Source organism: Electrophorus electricus, chromosome 1 (genome assembly GCF_041902795.1).
Source record: "Electrophorus electricus isolate QZ-2024a chromosome 1, ASM4190279v1, whole genome shotgun sequence".
NCBI classification, from domain to species: domain Eukaryota; kingdom Metazoa; phylum Chordata; class Actinopteri; order Gymnotiformes; family Gymnotidae; genus Electrophorus; species Electrophorus electricus.
The window spans coordinates 40,546,697-40,567,005 of record NC_137497.1 but is presented as its reverse complement, the minus strand read 5'-3'; the positions used below and the strand labels follow the sequence as shown (position 1 = coordinate 40,567,005).

The following is a 20,309-nucleotide window of genomic DNA, read 5'->3' as shown; positions in this document are numbered from 1 at the left end:
CTTGTGGGAGGACCGTCTTGGGCCTAGGAGGACAGAACAGGTCTTTGCAATTAACCAAAGTAGTGTAAAGGGATGAGGAAAAGGGAAGGAGAGAGAGAGAGAGAGAGAGAGAGAGAGAGAGAGAGAGAGAGAGAGAGAGAGAGAGAGAGAGAGAGAGAGAGAGAGGAGAGAGAGAGAGAGAGAGAGAGTGGAAGAAAGAGGGAAGGAGCAGGAGAGTGTGTCTGGACAAAGAGTGGAAAATGGCCTGAGAGTAAAAGATAAAGAGGATAGAGAGAGAGAGAGAGAGAGAGAGAGAGAGAGAGAGAGAGAGAGACAGAGCCTATAGCCAGGAGAATGAGCATAGGGAGAGAAATAGCAGAATGGTCCATTTGATTGCAGTGAGCCAAGGCCAGGATTTGAGAAAGAGAGAGAAAGAGAGAGAAAGAGAGAGAGTGTGGAGGAATTCACTGTAGCCGCTCTCCCCAGCCAGAGGCTGACTGCACCACCATCTGTGTCTGCGAAGCGCCTGAAATTCATTAACGTCCTGCGTGCGAGCGCGCTGAAGACGGCACCACTGCCTCCACCCTGCGGAGACTGCACAATAGAGAGAGGGAGAGGGAGAGAGAGAGAGAGAGAGAGAGAGAGATGGAGGGAGAGAGAGAGAGAGAGAGGGGGGCTGCGTGGCACAGCTACAGTTGGGTCTTTGAGCCTGCCAGACGCTGGCTAAAGATGTGGCTTTGCGTGACACATCTGTGCAAAATCTCTGTCAGACACTTCCTGTCGGTTTTTATCACTGGCCCAAGGGAGGTCTCTCTTTATCCTCCCCTCTCTCCTTGGCTTTCTCCACCTTCTCCTCCCTGTCCCATGCTCCCCCTCTCTCAGTCGTTCTGTCCCGTCCTCTCCCTCTCTCTCTCTCTCTCTCTCTCTCTCCTCTGTTTCTCCCTCTTTTTCCTCCCCGCCCTTCCCCAACTTGTGCTCTGTAGGGATCTGAACTGCGAGGGGCCAGGAGAGCCTTGTCAAGCGTGCGCGCTCAGATAAGCCAGGGAATTAGAGGCAGGAGATCAGTCTTGGTGTCAGTGAAGAGTTTGCCGAGTGCACGGGGAAATGGGAACAGGCGCAAGGCCTCCCTCTCTCCCAATCCCGAAATGCTCCGATCCTAGCAGTAGCAGTTCTCATTAAACGGCTTGGCTGCAGTCGGGTTTGGGGTGCAATATGGGCTCAGACCTCCACTGAAATAAAGGACTTATATGATTAACTTCTATCACACAGCCCTAAGTCAGAGAAGACCAGGGATGTTCAGATGGCCCATTAATCTTTCTCTGCACCCGTCAAAACTCTGGGAAACACGTTGTGATCGATGAAGGCCAACTGTGCGGCGACAGTGTTGTGATACTGGCCTCGATCGAGCTGAAAAGCAGTAACACGTCCGAACCATTAAAGCATCCTCGATTGTTGCTCTGCTGGATTTCTGGTGGGCGGCACGGCCAGAAGGAGAAGCATGTTGTTTTATTTATGTGCGGAGGCCGAGCTCAGCAGCCAGACGCATCCGAAGTTTGGGGTGTGCAAGAGTCCGGTGCCGTCGGCCGGACGGAGGGCAAGAGACGGAGAGGACCGGATCATCTCCAAAGCTGGACGTGACCGAAGGCTGAGTGCCTTTTCCGGAACGAGGCAACCGCACTGCCTGTTTGTTTGAGGTCTCGGGAGGGAGGGTTTTGAGACTTTGTGATCTGGAAGTGTTGGAAACGACAAGAAAGGGTAAATCAGAGAGCCGACTTCATCGTCAGAATAGCGCACAGGGTGACTCGTGTCTGTCCTTTTTATGTAATCAGGCAGATGAGGTGCACCAGGCACTGCGTGCGTTTGATTACAGCCTTGCCTAATACCTCTTGGATGCCAATAATGGAAACGTCTCCATGAATACTCAGAGCACAAGACATGAATATGAACAACAGTGACACAAAGCAAATTACCGTTCATATTACACAGTGACAAATGCAGGAGCTTGAGAAGTCTGAAGGTACAAAACGTGAACATGACCAAACACTTACAGCTTTGATTCATAGATCATTTAGGTTTTCGGAATTTCATCTAGATTCTACTAATGTGCATGGATATATTTTAAATTTGGTTTTACCCTCAGGGTAAATGTGTAATTTCGAATACAAGGTTTCGGAGTATTGTTTAAGCATAATTCGTGCAAAGCAACAGACTCTTGCTGTTCAGATACGAAACACACACCATACACACTCGTGACGCCTACTGCACGTACACTGAAAGACATCACAGTCGACTCACCCTCCGCAGCCGTCAAAATGCAGACTCAATCGGTCTGTAACTGGTCTATGAAACCCATAATGATACTCTTGTGTGAAAGACAGAGGCGACAAGTATTGCGCTTCTTCTGTCCAATCCCCACTTCACCAGGCTCTGAGAGCAAATTAAATAGCTGTCTATCGATTGCTGGCCTCTAATGGGCCTTACCTCTCAAAAGCTGAAACATACAAAAAAAAAAAAACAGGCAATTTTACAGGCTGGTGTGGGATCGGGGGGCTCAGTCTGGCCCGGGGCGTGCCGCGGTTCGAGGAGGACCACCGCCGTGGCGGCATCGCTGAGGGAGGCCCTACCCTTTACTTCGTCTGTGAGGAGCAGACAGAGCTGGAAGTGAGGGGGGTAAACACGAGCCTGTCGTACAGGGGGAGGCTGGGAGATTTCCACACTTCAAACACATTGTGGGAAAGAGCAGATCAGCTTGCACCGCTTAATGGGAGATTGCCATATCGATGGATGTGTGTCTTTGGGCGATGTGTCTGTCAATTTACATCTAAAGCTGACAAGACAGCGGCGCTGCTAGGATATGCAGGAGATCTACAGTTCGTTGGCTACCTGCCTTTAAAATAATGGTTCGTGTTTAAAAAATCATTTTGCAGAGTAATACCATTTGTAAATAAACAATTTCATAAACCTTTGTAGAAAACTTGAATGAAATTGCAAGTGGGAAGTGCTTCTGGACTTATGATGGTTACATCTCCCACTACCTGCAATGTCTTGGATGATCAATTACATTTGAGGTAACCGGAAAACCTGGAAAGGTTCAAGTGGAAAACACTTTAATTTTTCGCCCAACCATTCCTTTATTCACTGGTTTTAACAAAAGACGCAAGGGTCCCATTGTTCTGCGATTCAGCAAGATAAACAACTGAAAAAGCCTGTGGCCAGTGGCCAATAGCAAAGCTGCAGGAGCTCCTGAAGTAAAACCCGAGCGATGGCGAGGTGCTGAGCTAAGGGAACACAGAAGTTGCGTCTGCGAGAAAAACCCGCGTGCCGCATCAAGGCGGTGTGGCAAACCAATGTGCCAAGGTACAGCTGTGAGGAAAACATAAACCTCCCCAGCATGCAGCCTGCTCCCCCAATCCTCTCCTCCAACTGCGCCCTGGCAGGGGCCCGTGCAGTGGGGTCTGCCCGCCTCTCTGCCTCTCTGCCTCTCTGCCTCCCTCTCATGCCCCTGGGAGTCCCTCCTAAGCAGGTGTTAGCTGGTTTCAGCTCCCTGAGCTAATTCAGTTTTGTTCTAGGCGTAAGTGCCAGGGCGCTGAATTATCCTGACAGCCGCAGGCTCGCGGGAATCAGATCTCTCCTTCCTTCCTCTTTCTGTTCTCCTCCTGTCCTCTCAGGTCAGTCTACCCTTTGATGGTTCCAACACACTCCCTGTGTGTTGTCAATGTACAATGCCTTCAGCTTTGGATCAGTGTAAGACAAATAAAACCAAAAGGAAGTTTTACTTATCAGGAAGGAGCCAAGCAGGACAGGGCACCTGCACTTACACCCAGATGGACCTCGATGGCCTGAAAGTATATACAACACTAATTGACTTTACATCTCTGTATCTTCGTGCTTTAGAAGCAGAACAACAGAAATGAGGCTCATGGTGGTGTGGTTTGAGCAATGCTTTTCTCTGACTGTGGCCTAAATACTCAGTGTCACCAGGTTGTTCCTCTGAGTGTTCCAATGCGTGGTGTCATGCCTACCGCTAAAACACAGAGCAGACTGAATTATTAATAAGTCACAAGTAGTGGGTGAAGTGGAGCTGTTAAGAAGCTAATTCCGTCGGTGCAGCGCGTATGCGCAAAAAAATCCCAACTAAACAAAAAGCGAAAATGAGATCTAAATGGCAGCACGACCATGAATACAGATTTCCTATTTTCCTCACAATTCAATTTGCTGACGTCAGGTGTTTTTTTGTGCTTTCATTTTATTTCCTGGCTGGCAGAGAAAACTTTATGTCACGGACTCATTTCATATCTTCTGTTTTTCATGAGAGCACCTCTGCCTGACCCCCATGTGCCTGACGGTCCACCGGTCCCTGTACGGCCACGACGTTGACTTTAACCTGTTTTAAAAAAAAGCTTCAAACCCAATCTCTATGACAGCCCCGTCAAATTACCTGTGCGTGCCATACCGTGGGACCCCATCCGGTGCCTTAAGGACACAGGCTTTTTCATTTTCTTTAGGGGAAATAACTGTTTAACTAGTGTATTGATTTCTGAGAGCAGGGGGGTTTGGGGTTTCTTTCCAGACAAAAATGGGGGTTAAGAACTGACAGGACTTCGGGGAGGCGGGTCTCAGGCGGGGTTCTTGGCAGCGGGTGCAGGCTGTTCCCGCTAAAGACCTGCCTATTGAACCCCTGCCGCCACTCCAGCGTATTGACTGATGTGTGCGGAGGGAAAACAGGCGGTCCACGGCGCCTGCCGAGTCTATGGCGTATTGACGGATGTGTGCGGAGGGAATTGCGCCCGGAGCGCTCCACAGACTTGGTATGCATCCGGCGTGCGCCAGCGCTTACAGGATCGGAGAAGTCAGCGTGGTGGTTGTTGTGTGATGGCAGTATGGCAACAGAGCAGGGTATTACGCTGACATATCACATAAGGGATAAACAAAAGTCACATTAAATTGGACTAAAATTAATGCCGCATGTGTGATTGTCGCACGATTTTTTTGCAGTCCGTTCACAATGAGGCCAAATAGGTTTGAAAATCTATTGTGTAAAAATCATATATTATGTATAGTATATGTCTGTGTGCAAAGCCCATAAAATCTGCTCATCACTGTGTTGGTTCCATCAAACATCAAATGAGATCAGTCAGTGCTCCATGTAAACAAAAATAATGAGTTCATTATACTAACAAAGCTACCCACTTCATATGAAAAGAACTCCTCTGTCAGGCAAGCAGCACTGAGTAAACACTTGTGAGCGCCACTCTGAGCTCATCTCCATGGCCTCTCCAGACCCAGACCTCTCTCCCGGCTGGCCAAAACATGTGCTCGTGGGCGTCGAGCAGTCCGTCTCGCGGTGGGAGCAAATGGAGCCCGGAGCGACAGGTGGACGGAGACAAGCGGTGCCGATCGAACCGGGTTCATGGGTGGAGAGAGCCACGTGCGTGTGGGTGGCTGTCCGTGCATCCACGTTTTAAGGCGGGGAGCAGACGCGGGACGGCTCCGCGTTAATGGGATCAGACATGGAAGAAAGGAGACGAATCTGCCGTTAATGTTTAATCCTCTTCTGCCCCAGGCCAATACCATCTGATAATCCTCTAGCTGCCTCTCTTCATCAACAAGGTGTCGGCAGGAAGCACCTCTGTAAATATTTAATTGGCTGCAGCGTGCCACTGTTAATTATGCGGGCTTTTCCCCCTTCCCCCCTTCCCCCCAAACACCATCCGTCCCTCCTGTTCCCGCTCCCTTCTCCTGACATCCCGTGCTTCCCGGTCCCTATCGTGCTTCCCTGCCGGCTACGCTCTTCCCTCCTTCTCTTCTTTCCTTCTGTTTTCCCAGCATTCCCTCTCATCTCCCCCTGATTTTTTTTCTCCTTTTCCCGACCCCAGCTCAAGGTTTGATCCAAGACTGCTCCCAACCGCTGCTCAGCTGCTCCGCCCCGGCAAGCTACCTTTCAAATGTTCCCCTTGTTTACGTGGTCGTCGAGGGCACCGAGCGACCGTGGCGTGTCTCCGGCTCTGCTCTAGTGGGCAACTCTGGGCCGGAAGCGGGTGCAATTACACACCTGCGTATGTAAAAGTCAAGAGGACACAAATCATGTCAAAGCGAAACATCCCATGGGCATCCGCGAGCAAATCAAGCCCCAGAGCTGGTTTTTTTCCCCCTTTTTTTTCAAGGTACAAAGCATGACAGGCCGGCTGGCAGCTCTGCCAGGATTGAGTGCGGCTGCCCGGACAGCGGTGGCCGGGGAGAGAAATCAGCCACACCACTGCTGTACTCTGAGATCCGGCTAAACGTGCTGAACACATGGAAGAGCTGTAGTATGATGGGAGTTACCCACAGCGCAGACAGAATATGATGCAATTTGAGACGACGAAGAAGGAGGAGGAGGAGGAAAGGAAGGAGGAGCAGAAAAACCGCAGCTTGTCTATGAGAGCTTTTCTCTGATTGAACTTTGCTGCCCATCACAGTATCAGCCAACACAAAGCTACAAGGTTCCATCGGTTAAGCTGCAGCTAGCGTGCGGTGTGCCTGAACGATGGCGTGTCTCTCTCTCTCTCTCTCTCTCTCTCTCTCTCTCTCTCTCTCTGGAACCTCAGCAGGCGCCCACGTTTCTCTCTCCTACCAGTCATCTCACATTCCTCGTGTCTCGCACTCTCTCATAGACACTCGCAGGCTGTCATTCATTCACTGGTATTCATCGCTTGCAGTCTTTCACACCCGTAAACAAACGCACAAACGCGCGCGCACGTGCGCTCACACGCACTCGCGCGCAGACACGCACTTGCACACACGTTTGCTGTTTTATAAATGGTGAAGGTTAGGGCCCATACAGCATGAGTTCCTCCAGCTGTGTTCACACCCAGTCTGTGATCCTTAGCAGAACTGGGCTCAGTCTGACAGCATACTGTGATGCACTGATTCCTACAGCAGAGTCCCTCACACACACCTGTCTAAAAGCATCACACACACACGGATTCGCTCACACACCCATCTGAACCTGTGCAAAAGCATCACCCGCACAGATTCCCTCACACACTCACCAATTACAATTAAACACATCCTAGTTTCCTTACACAGAACTCCAGTAACTCCCGCCCCACTCACTGAAGTCCAGTAGCTCTTCACTCTGTTACACACAGAGACATGTGGTTTTCTTCCACATCTGCTCTTGCCCATTCAGAAACCAAAGGGCAAGCAGTTACAGGGCTCACACTCACACAGCATCCCACAGATATTAAAACTCCCAGCAAACCCCTATACCACACCGCACAATCCCTATATCACAGCACAACCCCGATACCATAGCACGAGCCCTAGACAACACAACACAGCACTAGACCTAACAGCACAACTCCTAGACAACACAACACAGCACTAGACCTAACAGCACAACCCCAAGCCAACACAGCACAACTCTAGTCAACACAGGATAACACTAGTCACAGTAGTGGTTCAAGAGTCTCTTGTGGTCCTAGGCAAAAATTCCCTTGGCCCCCTTAGGGAATTCCTGTCTCATACTGTCATTGCAATACTTTGCACATTGCCTTTGCTATACTTTGAAGTGTGTCAGGCCTTGCGGCCCCCCATTGGCCTGAGGCCACAAGCCAGTGTGTCAGGCCTCGGGGGCCTCCCACTAGCCTGGGGCCCCAAGCAGTTGCCTGCCTTGTCTGGTGGCAAGATCCACCTCTAACTAGACCTCACGGTATTACACTAGAACACTCAGCACAACCCTAGTCAACACAGCACAATCCTAGATAACACAGCACAACCCTAGTCAACACAGCACAACCCTAGTCAACACAGCACAACCCTAGATAACACAGCACAACCCTAGATAACACAGCACAACCCTAGTCAACACAGAACAACCCTAGTCAACACAGCACAACCCTAGTCAACACAGCACAACCCTAGATAACACAGAACAACCCTAGTCAACACAGCACAACCCTAGATAACACAGCACAACCCTAGATAACACAGAACAACCCTAGTCAACACAGCACAACCCTAGATAACACAGAACAACCCTAGTCAACACAGCACAACCCTAGATAACACAGCACAACCCTAGATAACACAGAACAACCCTAGTCAACACAGCACAACCCTAGATGACACAGAACAACCCTAGTCAACACAGCACAACCCTAGACAACACAGCACAACCCTAGACAACACAGCACAACCCTAGATAACACAGCACAACCCTAGATAACACAGAACAACCCTAGTCAACACAGCACAACCCTAGATAACACAGAACAACCCTAGATAACACAGAACAACCCTAGACAACACAGAACAACCCTAGATAACACAGCACAACCCTAGACAACACAGCACAACCCTAGACAACACATCACAACCCTAGTCAACACAGAACAACCCTAGTCAACACAGCACAACCCTAGACAACACAGCACAACCCTAGACAACACATCACAACCCTAGATAACACACAACAACCCTAGACAACACAGCACAACCCTAGATAACACAGAACAACCCTAGTCAACACAGCACAACCCTAGATAACACAGAACAACCCTAGTCAACACAGAACAACCCTAGTCAACACAGCACAACCCTAGTCAACACAGCACAACCCTAGATAACACAGAACAACCCTAGTCAACACAGCACAACCCTAGTCAACACAGCACAACCCTAGTCAACACAGCACAACCCTAGATAACACAGCACAACCCTAGATAACACAGAACAACCCTAGTCAACACAGCACAACCCTAGATAACACAGAACAACCCTAGTCAACACAGCACAATCCTAGATAACACAGAACAACCCTAGTCAACACAGCACAACCCTAGACAACACATCACAACCCTAGTCAACACAGAACAACCCTAGTCAACACAGCACAACCCTAGACAACACAGCACAACCCTAGACAACACATCACAACCCTAGATAACACACAACAACCCTAGACAACACAGCACAACCCTAGACAACACATCACAACCCTAGATAACACAGAACAACCCTAGTCAACACAGCACAACCCTAGACAAGACAACAACACCCTAGCCAACAGACCCCCCCATCCAAGACCAAATGGTGAATTAAAAAACTAGAAATGTGAAGTGAATAACATTGATTGTCTCATTACATTGACACCTGTTGAGGTGTGGGATATATTAAGCTTCAAGTGAACATACCAAAGGTGGGTCACGGAAGGATAATCAGCTACTGCAGCACAAACCACTGAAAAGGTTAATGCAGACTATGATAGAAAGGTATCAGGACACGCAGTGCACAGCGGCCAGACCGGTCAGAGAAGAAGGTACGCCAGCGGAGGCAGTGTGGTACTCTTGGCTGAGTTCTACTAGGAAAACCTTGGGTCCTGTTATTATGTGGATGTTGCTTTGACATGTACCACCTGTCTAAACATTGTTGCGGACCATGTACAGCCTTTCGTGGTAAAGGTATTCCCTAAAGGCAGTGGCCTCTTTCAGCAGGATAATGCACCCTAACACACTGCAAAAATTGTTGCGGAATGGTTTGAGGAACATGACAGAGTTCAAGGTGTTGACTTGGCCTCCAAATTCCCCAGATCTCAGTCTGGTCGAGCATCTCTGGGAAGTGGTGGAAAAACAAGCCTGCTCCACCTTCTAGCTTACAGGTCTTAAAGGATTCACTGCTACATTTTGGTTCTACACAGGACACCTTCAGTGGTCTTGTGGAATCCGTGCCTCTACAGATCACAGCTGATTGGTGGCATGAAGGGGACTTACACAGTATTAGGCAGGTGCTCTTAATGTTATGGCTGATCAGTCTATGTAAAGTTACGGCTGATCAGTCTATGTAAAGTTACGGCTGATCAGTCTATGTAAAGTTACAACTGATCGGTCTATGTAAAGTTGCGGCTGATCAGTCTATGTAAAGTGCCAGTCAAGTTCTTTTTACTGCCGCGATCTTTATATTTAATAAGTTATGTATATGTGTTTTTGTATATGCTGTTACTTATATTAGACTGAGGTAGGTGAAGGACACTAGGCACAAAAAAAAAGTACTTAACACATAAAAAGTTGGATGATGATATATTCCCACTGAACCTCTGTGTGTTATCCAGTGAGTGTTTTCATTCCCAATTGTGTGTGAGTGTGAGTGTGTGTGTGTGTGTGTGTGTGTGTGTAGGCTTGACTGACATATTACATCAAGCCAGAGAGTGAAAGAGGTAGGCAGGTATTAGAATCAGTAGTGCCAATTGAGCTGTGAAAATGAGAATTGAGTAGGGAATAGGGAATAGCCCCTCTCTGTTTTATGTTGTTCCCTGTGTTGATTTGGGGCATTAGCTTATGCAAACTTCATCTATTTAGCGCGCGCGCGCGTGTGTGTGTGTGTGTGTGTGTGTGTGTGTGTGTGTGTGTGAGCATGTGGGTGTGCATCTGTGTGTATTCCACACTCCTGGTGAGTGAATGAGTGTGCAAGAGGAAGCACTGAATTGAATTAACCTCAATACTCGCCTTCCGCTGAGGCTGCACCACGCCGGCAGAACGTGGCAGCAGAAGCTGGAAACGGCGACCGCCTGCACGGACACCTTACTGCATTGGGTACCCATACACCATTCTCACTCGCAGAGAAAGGCCTGCCATAGCCGTACGTGTGTGTAAGTGTGGGGATGTGCGGGGGCGTCATGAGGCAGTATAGGTGGGGGGGTGCACAGCACCTACCACTAATGTGATTAGAGCTCCTTGGTTGAGATGCACAGGGGCACTCTCTCTCTCCTTCCACAATCCATTAAGACATCACTCCAAGGAGAGAGAAAAGAGAGACAGAAATATCTAGACACCTTTCGTATAAAAAAAAAAAAAGAAGATGAATGAGCAAACTCAAATCGGATTCTTTTTTAGAGCATTTGAGCTGTGAAGCAAGGGGGGCGTTTGAGTTGTCTTCTTTTCTGGAGCATTTGAGCTGTGAAGCAGAGGGGGGCATTTGAGCTGTCTTCTATTCTAGAGCATTTGAGCTTTGAGGTGGAGGAGAGCATTTGAGCTGTCTTCTTTTCTGGAGCATTTGAGCTGTCTTCTATTCTAGAGCATTTGAGCTTTGAGGTGGAGGAGAGCATTTGAGCTGTCTTCTTTTCTGGAGCATTTGAGCTGTCTTCTATTCTAGAGCATTTGAGCTTTGAGGTGGAGGAGAGCATTTGAGCTGTCTTCTTTTCTGGAGCTTTTGAGTTGTGAGGTGAAGGAGACATTTTAGCGCTCTCGTTGCTGGTCACTTTGATGGGTCACACATGGCAGCTCCAAGCAGGTGGTGCTCCAGTCCCCTTAGGCTCGAATCGTGGGGCTCCGGCTCCCCTCTGACACGCTGGGATTGAAAAAGCCGAGGGGAGGTGGTCAGGTGACATGCCGCGGCTCATCCCATTTTCCTGAACCACATTCGGCTCGCTGTCGTCTCGCTGGCTTCTCACGCTCTTCAGGCGTGTCTTTACTTTTCACCTCAATTGCTTCTCTTTCTTTTTCTTTTTCTGCTCTCATAAGTCTGTGTATATTAAGCCTTGCAGGCAGAACTGCCAAATATTGGCTGTGAGATATTAGGGGCAGGAGGCGTTTATGGGTGAGTCGGGAGCAGGCACTGGAGGCGGAGCCGTGTTTGTGCCACGCTGGCATTTGGGCAGCGCCCGCGTGGCCCAGAGGGGTCTGCTTCGGGGTACCATGGCTGTGCTGATACACTTGGGACTGGCTCATCCATGGAAAGCGGGGCATTGCCCCACAGCTCTGCTGATAAGGGCTGTAAGCAGTTTGATAAAAAAAAAAATGTTAAAAAAAACCACATTGTCCATCTTCATTTCAGGATGGTGTGTGTGTGTGTGTGTGTGTGTGTGTGTGTGTGTGTGTGTGTGCGCGCGCGCGCGCGTGCATTTCTATCAACACTTGTGAATGCAGTGTTCCTTGTGCATGTGCAACAATGCGGTACATTATTTGCAGGCCAGGGCCGCGTGAGCGTGACTGGTCGTACTCCACCCGTGTGCGTGTACCCCAGCCACAGCATCCCTCGTGTGGCCATGCCTGTCCGTTCATTTCATGCTCCGGCGGCTCCGTGTGAATCCTCTTCCCCGGGCTCATTATCGGACCCCTTCGCCGAGCACACGCTCGCATGCTGCACTCCAGACATTACTCAAACATGCGGATGGCCAGGTGCCTCCAGCGAACCCCCACTCACCCACACCCCCATGTTTGTACTTCTTACATAGTCCTGGAGGGAAATGTGCCCACGCCATGGTCTGCTGCTGAAACAACCACGTTTCTGTTCCTCACCCCTCCACTCTTTTTGTTATTTCCCTTGGCAGGGACCGGCAGCATCCATGCAGCAGAGTTCGGCCACCTGCCTGACAACATTACCGTTCTGGAAGGAGAGAGTGTCATTTTGAGGTGACTGCTTGATCTTTCTCCAGTCCTCACACACACACACACACACACACACACACACACACACACACACACACACACCAGTCCATCTTACATCGGAATTATTGTGACTTTTCTGTCAAAAATGTAGTTATAGGTTTTAAAGTTTAATTTTACTCCGCTTAGTTTCCTGTTTGTCAGTTACCAGACAGAACTGATTTGGTTTTAGGCTTAACACCCAACAACTGAACTCCTGTAATGCCTGTCAGGTGCCATTCTGCCTAGCAGGCACATAACAGTATTCTAACTGTCATCATTCTGACTGTCACCCCTCATCCAAGAGCTCGCATTAGTATTCCAAACACACACACACACACACACACACACACACACACACACACATATACACAGGCGCATGCATACACACATAAACACAAACACAGAGGGAGAGAGAGTGGGGGGGAGTTTTGATTTGATATTGTAATGTGACAAAAGTCGAAGTCAACAAAAATTGGGGCACTGCTGATCTCTCAAGTTTTTCTCCCAGAGATGTGCCACTTTTTGCTCCAGTGACAGACTGGAACTCAGTACTGACATCTAGTGGAAGCATGTAAACACAAGCGCAGGCTGTGGTTGGTTATTATTGTCAAATCATAAGGCTCACCGTACAAGAATCATCAACACCAAAACACGGACGGAGAGGGCTGCAATGCAACACAATCAGATATGCGGTGACACTATTTTGTAAAAGATATTGACCCTTAACTAAAATGACAGTGGTTGGCAGTGGCCTAACGTACACGAGCGCTCACTTCCAGGTGTAAGATCGACGAGGAGGTGACCCACAAGGCCTGGCTCAACCGCTCCAACATCCTCTTCACTGGCACGGACAAGTGGTCGCTGGATTCGCGGGTGTCCCTGGTCAACAGCAACGACAGCGACTTCTCCATCCAAATCGAACGTGTGGCCGTGGCAGACGAGGGGCCGTACACGTGCAGTTTCCAGGCGCGCAACCAGCCGCGCACTGCACACGTTTACCTCATCGTCCAGGGTGATGCCCCTTTATATATTATATGCATTTGCATGTTATTACGGGAGCAGGCAGACAGGAGTTGCTATTGGGATGATGTGGGAGGGGGCACAGGAGGTGAACATCATGACTGGATATGTGCAGACAGGTGCCGAGCCGATTGTCACGTCACGGTAAGGGCAGAGTGACAGGGAGTAAATCTGAGTGGCGGAATTTATTGGTGGCCGACAGCTCTGTGATGGATGGTAGCCCCTTACTCCCTAAACATGTCAGTTATTATGTATATTGTATTTTCTGCATTGTACTTTGGTGTAACACAAGGCTGGTGTTATGAAAATGAAAAATAGTCCCTGAAACATAATTTGTCCAGCACACAGAAGTGTTTGTGTGTGTGTATGTGTGTGTGGTGCTGATGAGGTTTCTATCCCACTCCACCTCAGCAATAATTTTTTTAAGTGGTCTTAGCCGTCCTGTAGACAAGACTCTACTCAGCAAATCCATCTTTTCTGTTCTGCATGCTGGGCTGTACGGAGATGATCCTGTTTGTGTGATACTGTGCTGCCCTCAATTTTATGTCTTTATATGATATCACAGAAAAATAATTACACCCTCAAGTTACTGAGCCACTAGGAATGACCCTGCAGTGGGTCCAATTTTTTTTGCTTTATCACTAAAAGTGGCTTTTGTCTGGAGAAAAGCTGATTAGAGGAGGCAGTGGCAGGATGCCTGGCACTGCGGGTTTCTCGGCTGTCTTCATTAAAGCTCTGATGATGGGCCGTTTCAATTCGAGAGCCATCTCCTTATTTGCCTGCTGTTATGCATGAGCCTTCATGACAGGGTTTCAATACGGCCCAAGTGCTTAGACCATCGCTTCTGGAAAGGGAGGAAGGAAAGTTGGAAAGAGATGGAGAGAATGAAAGAAAGGAGGGAGAACATCGGCACTTGACTGAACGTGTTAGCATTGTTCCATTTTTTTTATTCACCAGTCCAGGGAAGCAGAGGAGGTTTCGCCCTAACTTTTCTCTCGCATGTCAACCAATTAAAAACTTTGATCTGCTCCCTTTCACAGTGCCGGCCAGGATAGTCAACATCTCTCAGGACAAGTCGGTTAATGAGGGCGACGACGTTAACTTGTTCTGCCTGGCCGTCGGGCGTCCCGAACCCACCATCACCTGGAAGGACTTCAAATGTGAGCCTGGCGCCGGAGTGTGCTGCTCGGAGGCGGGCTTCCATGGGCACCTCTTAGTCGCATCACGCCTAATTACAGCCATACCCACAACAATAACCATCCACATCTGTCAACATCATTGCTGCCACTGTCGCCAGGCCACACTAATAATCATGTTTGTCATTAAGGCGCTATTTATAACCTCCATCATCTCTGATATAAATCATATTCATTATAGGTCGTTATGATGAAGTACCTACTAAAGTCATTACCGGGTGGTGTTTTTTGTTGTTGTTGTTGTTGTTGTTGTTGTTGTTTGTTTGTTTGTTTGTTTGTTTTTGGTAAGAAATACGATTGTGTGTCAGGGTAGCCGAGTTGGAAGCAATCATTTGCAGTCATTTTTTGCGTTTGAAAGCTTGCCCTCTGGAAGCAGCTGTGGGCTGAGCTCAAGGAACATACGCAGGCACGTGGTCAGACACTCTTCCCCCAGATTGTGCAAGGGCTCAGATTTGTCTTTTTCGCATGTTTTTACGCTAAGGCAGAGATTGGAGTAAAAAAAATAACAGATGATAGGAAGTGGACCAACATGAGGAAGGAAATGAACCACATAGGTTTTGATACCCTTTTTGCTTTTTATTTTCTTTTTTTAAACTTGTCCTGGGTTGTACTTTGTTAATTCTGGAATGCACAGCAAAACAGAAATATTAAAATTCCCCTCTAGCTGCCCCTTGGCTTCTCAGCTGGTGTTCCAAAAATCCTCGCCAGTCTATTGGAGAGACTTCAGATTTTTAAATCTGATTAGACTAGACTCTGTCAAATGCATCAGCATAAATCTGTCTGCAAGTTCCACTACATAGTATCCAACGTTATACATATCAACACACACTGGGACTAAAAAAAAAAAAATCTAATTAGCATCAGTACTTCCTGTGCGCATCAATCAATCTCTAGAGTGTACAAGATAATTTAATTACTTGTCCATCTGTTTCACTAGATGTCTCGTTTCCAGTTTGTTTCTGTTCTGCTGATTCCACTTTGTAACAGTTAATTTCTAGTGTGATGCCATTAACCGGTGCACCTCTCAATTTGGAGGGCTGAGGGGTGCCCACAGGCTAATCCCTCGTAGTGTTTAGCATGAAGTCCATGCTAGCTGCTTGTCTGTCCTCTGCACAGACTTAGTTATCCTGGCCCGGAGCAGGCTGGATGGGTGGAGTGTCTGCGCCGAGGGCCTCGGTCTGCTGCACACCTCCTGCACGTCGGCCCACTCAGCACTTTCAGCTACGCCCAACACCTCCCGCCCCACCACCGCTAGCGGACGGATGGGGAGGGGTGGCCAAAAGAGAGTGAGCGCGAGAGGGATGTGGAGAGAGGGAGGGAGAGAGAGAGAGGGAGAGGGAGAGAGAGAGGGAGGGAGATGGAGAGAGAGAGTGAGAGAAGGTGGGAGGTGGGAAGAGAAGGAGGTGGGGAGAGAGGGAGGGAGGGAGAGAGAGAGGGAGGGAGGGAGAGAGAGAGGGAGAGAAGCAGGGCCGCATTGTTATTCCAGAGGAGTGGCTGCAGCTCAGGCAATGGCTGCCGGCACAGCAGTGAGGCGAGAGGAGCCAATGCACACACCCAGAGACGCAGAGAACCATCTGGACCTGCAAACCTGAACCCGCAGGGCTCCAGACAGCCTGATTCGACCACTGTCCATCATCCAGCGCCCCTCCCCGCCACACACGCACACACACCTCCCCTCAGCCCCACCCAATAACAGAGTCCTGCTGTTAGGCACACCCGCCACCTTCCACCTGTCAGCCAGGTGTCCCAGGTGTCCCGCCCACCCGATCTGAGATGCAACGCTTTATCAGTCATCGACGGCCTCGTAGTCTTTCAGATCTGCCGCTACATCCCACGTGTGATGGGGGGGGGGGGGGGGGGGGGAGGCAATCCTCACAAACAACACGCGCTTGTCAGAGATAAGTATCGTGGGTTGTAGGCAGCAGCGGCTCTGTCCATCAGTGGTCTCATACACAGCGCCCACTATTAACAGAGACACGCACTCACAGAAACACGACACCTTTTATCCATAAACACTTCACATTTGTCATTCAGGGAACAGAGCAAATCTCTCAAGATGTCATTAATACAGAGTGTCTGCAAGGAGTGCACGATTTACTGGTTAAATATCCCTCTAAAAAAGCTTTAAGTTAAAACTTATAATAGAGCATAAACGGTTCTATCTCCCGCTCTGTATGAGGGAAGGTGTATCGACCCATTACTGTAGCAGGAGCCGACTTCAGTCTGTATGGCTGTTAGAGGGGCTGCGAAGCATTGCGTGCTATTTTATCAGTCAAAAGGAAGTGCATGTCGGCTGTGCCAAAATAGAAGAGGAAAATAGAAAAGAAGGTTGAGATGTGCTTAGCAGGTGTCAGACTCTCCCTCTCACATTCTCGTCTCCCCGCGCCTTTTCCTTCTCCTTTCTTATAACCATCATTGAAAAAATAATAAATTGTCGCTCAAGTGAGAATGACTGTGGTCTTACGTAGATCCATCGTCGATATTATTATTATTTTTTTAATTTGGTCTCACCCTGCGGCTCCGCACACTGGAAGAAATGACGGGGTTTGGGAGCGGCGCTGTATATTTAATAACTTAATGGAATGAGTGAATAACCGCGCCGCAGTTGAACCCCGGCGAGTCCTGGCGATGGCTGTGGCTGCAGCCGCAAATAATCGGCTCCAGCTCAGCGGCTGTGCTAATAATCCTCCGGTATAATCTTCAATTAGAGCCGCCGCGGACAGAAGAATCCCGTTCCCTCGCGGAGCTTTGCGAATTGATACGCGCGCCGCCTGCAGTGGACGGGCGCACGAGTTTGTCGAGCGCAGGTGTAAAGCAAAGCAAATTTTAAGTGGATTTTGTGATTAAAGCAGTTTTTCCCCCCTATCGTGTACCCCAGCCACGCTTAGGCGTCTCATTAAAAGAGAGCGTGGTAACGCATGTAGGCAGACGCTTCAACAAAGCGGACAGCTGAATAAAGCAGACAACAAAACGTTAATACCACTGTAGGAGAGCCCCTCTCGTGGCTGTTCCCCGCTCCCATCGGAGCTACGGGGACAAGCCGAACCACAAAGAATCAACTTTGTAATAGTCAGCCGTGATTTAAAACAGAGTTCTTCACCTCTGGACTTCAGGTCCAATTTATGGTCCTAGATTGTGATAAATACGTCATGAAACACAGCTTCCATGGTGCAGGTACTACAGATTTCCCATTCAAGACTGAAATTGGAATTGAGGTCCAGAGTTTAAGACTGTTTTGAAAGTTTCAAAGTTCCCTGTGATATCTATCCAAGGACAGACTATAATCACCAAAGTGAGGACAGTCTGGTTTAGTGTAGTATTTTAAAACATTTTTATAATTCGTTTTTTGGCCCTTTTTTTTGGGTTTTTTTTGTTACAGTCAAAAAGTGAAAATTAAACATTCATGCTGAACACAGTCTAACTGTTTGAATCCAAATTCCTAGTTTGGCCCGACAAAGATTCAATAAACAATGTTTGACTGAACATGCAGGCAGTGTCGAAAACCAGCAGCCACTAATTACAATGGGATGTTAATAGTATTAGCAGTTGTATTACTCTACAGCTTCTACACATTTTCAATATTAACAACAGGAGTGAGTTTGGTGCAGTCATTGTTTTTAACATCTTCCTGAGTGAGTGCATTGAGGGTGACCCCTGAGCGCCGTGTCTGTCCTCATCACTGCGCTGGCCCACAGATGGCCGCATGTACGAGGGCGAATTCCTGGACATCACGGAAATCAAGCGGCATCAGGCCGAGGAATTTGAGTGCATCACCAACAACGGTGTGGCTCCACCAGATACACGCCGTGTCAAGGTCACAGTTAACTGTGAGTCTGGTCACACACACACACACACACACACACACACACACACACACACACACACCAGCATTTTAATTAGGGTCTGTTTTCTGTTGTCTGCATGAAGGGATGGCCTCTTTTAGGCTTGTTTTCTGCAAGCCCTAAAAGCATGTGAACACCTATTGCTACAACTGTGATAGCTGAGAACTCCTGTTTATGTGTTAGAATAGGGTCCATTGATCTAAAATCTGTCAAGGAAAAATTACTCGTGAAAAATTCTCTCATGAAAAATACTCTCCTTTGAATATTACTCCTCGCACTTGTTTTAGTTATATCTAAAAAACTGTTCATTTCTCTGTGGTGTAGCCTAGTGATGAAATCAAGTGTAAATCCTGAGAAACAGGGATGTGGGATCCTCTGCTAATCTTCTAACCGCCCTCTTCCTGCAGATCCGCCCGTAATCACAGACGTGAAGAACATGCCGGCTCAGCTGGGGAAGACGGCCATCTTGCGCTGCGAAGCCATGGCGGTGCCCACTGCAGCCTTCGAGTGGTTCCGTGACGACCGCAGGTAACCATCCCCGCTTCCTGGTTGAGTGCGTTTATGCGCTGCATCCTGGTTTGGAATGTTGACCCTGTCCTTACTGCGCCACGTCTGCTCCGACATGCGCACTGATTATTGATGCTGTCCTTGGCAGGCCTGTGGAGAGCGACAACACCCTGAAGATTAAAAACGAGAAGACACGCTCCCTGCTTCTCTTCACCAATGTCACGGAAAAGCACTTCGGCAACTACACCTGCTTCGCCTCTAACCGCCTAGGGGCCTCCAACGCCAGCATGCTGCTCTTCAGTGAGTATATGTTAGCCCGCCGGTCCAGCAGTCGTACTTCAGAAATCCACAAAGCCGCAGTGTCAAGAGCGCACAAATACCCTGGGGGAACAAATGCCCTAGTAGGCCAGAGTGGTTGGGGGGCTCTTCTGCTCACCAAGGCTTGCGTGGCCTACTCTGGCCTTCTAGGGTGTTTGTTCCCCGAGACACAGGCACGTGCAAGCCTAATATCACTTCTAACGCTCAAGCACCTTTCGCGTCACGTGAAACGTGAAATGGTCTCTCCTTTTTTTTGTCCTGCATCATTAATCATTCCTTCTTTATGCTTTTCCCCCCTTTTTTTTCCTTACCCGGCTCAGTGCCTCCGTGTCTGGCTGCATTCCTTTCACCCGTTTATTTCCCTCTATCCCTCCATCCTCTGGGCCATTATTCCATCTCCTTCATTTATCGTGCCCCCATTCCCACCCTGTTCGTTCCTGCCATCATTTCTCCCCCTCTGTCTCTCCCTTTCTTCCCTTTTCCCCCCTTTCTCCCTGTCTTCCGCTCTTTCTCTGTGTCTCGTTCTGTTTCTCACATCACCGTCTTCGGTGAGTGATTTCATCTGCTGCCCAACCCTTCTCCCCCCTGCCTTTCTGCCCGCCGCAACACTGCACATCACCGTTGTGAGTCCTCCATCTCTGTGTCTCTCTCCCTCTCTCTCTTGGTCTCTCTCTCGGTCTCTCTCTCGGTCTCTGTTTCTCTCTCTCCTATCATCTTCATCAGTTTCACCTCGACAAGTCACTTGCTGCCAGTCTCATACATCTTTTTGCTGACTCGTGCTGGTGCCTCCACCCGCTGCCCCTTATCTCCTCATCAGCGCCCCTTCTCCCTTTATTTCCTCCACCTCATTTTTAAGGAAATAGTGACCAGAGTCTCCCCCCTGCCTTCGCCGCGCTTGGACAACAGCTAGACCAAAGGCGTTAATATTTCCCGGACAGTCCGATGATTTAATCTAGCTGAATCATTATCTGTGCAGCTTTCTAACGCTTGGGTCCACTGACCATTCATTCACTGTCTGTCTCAGTGGTTTGCAGGCATAGTCC

The 20,309-nt window shown here is 48.8% G+C and overlaps 1 protein-coding gene across 3 annotated transcripts in view; it reads left to right on the top strand.

Moving 5' to 3' along the window:
- iglon5 (IgLON family member 5) overlaps window positions 1-20,309 on the top strand; it is a 97,042-nt gene that overhangs the window by 59,911 nt on the left and 16,822 nt on the right. For all 3 annotated transcript variants that reach the window (XM_081719935.1, XM_081719938.1, XM_035526337.2), the window contains 6 exons: window positions 12,287-12,368; window positions 13,163-13,395; window positions 14,444-14,563; window positions 18,295-18,426; window positions 18,849-18,969; window positions 19,097-19,248. In XM_081719935.1, coding sequence (XP_081576061.1) covers window positions 12,287-12,368; window positions 13,163-13,395; window positions 14,444-14,563; window positions 18,295-18,426; window positions 18,849-18,969; window positions 19,097-19,248 — 840 coding nt within the window. The remainder of the gene's footprint in view (window positions 1-12,286; window positions 12,369-13,162; window positions 13,396-14,443; window positions 14,564-18,294; window positions 18,427-18,848; window positions 18,970-19,096; window positions 19,249-20,309) is intronic.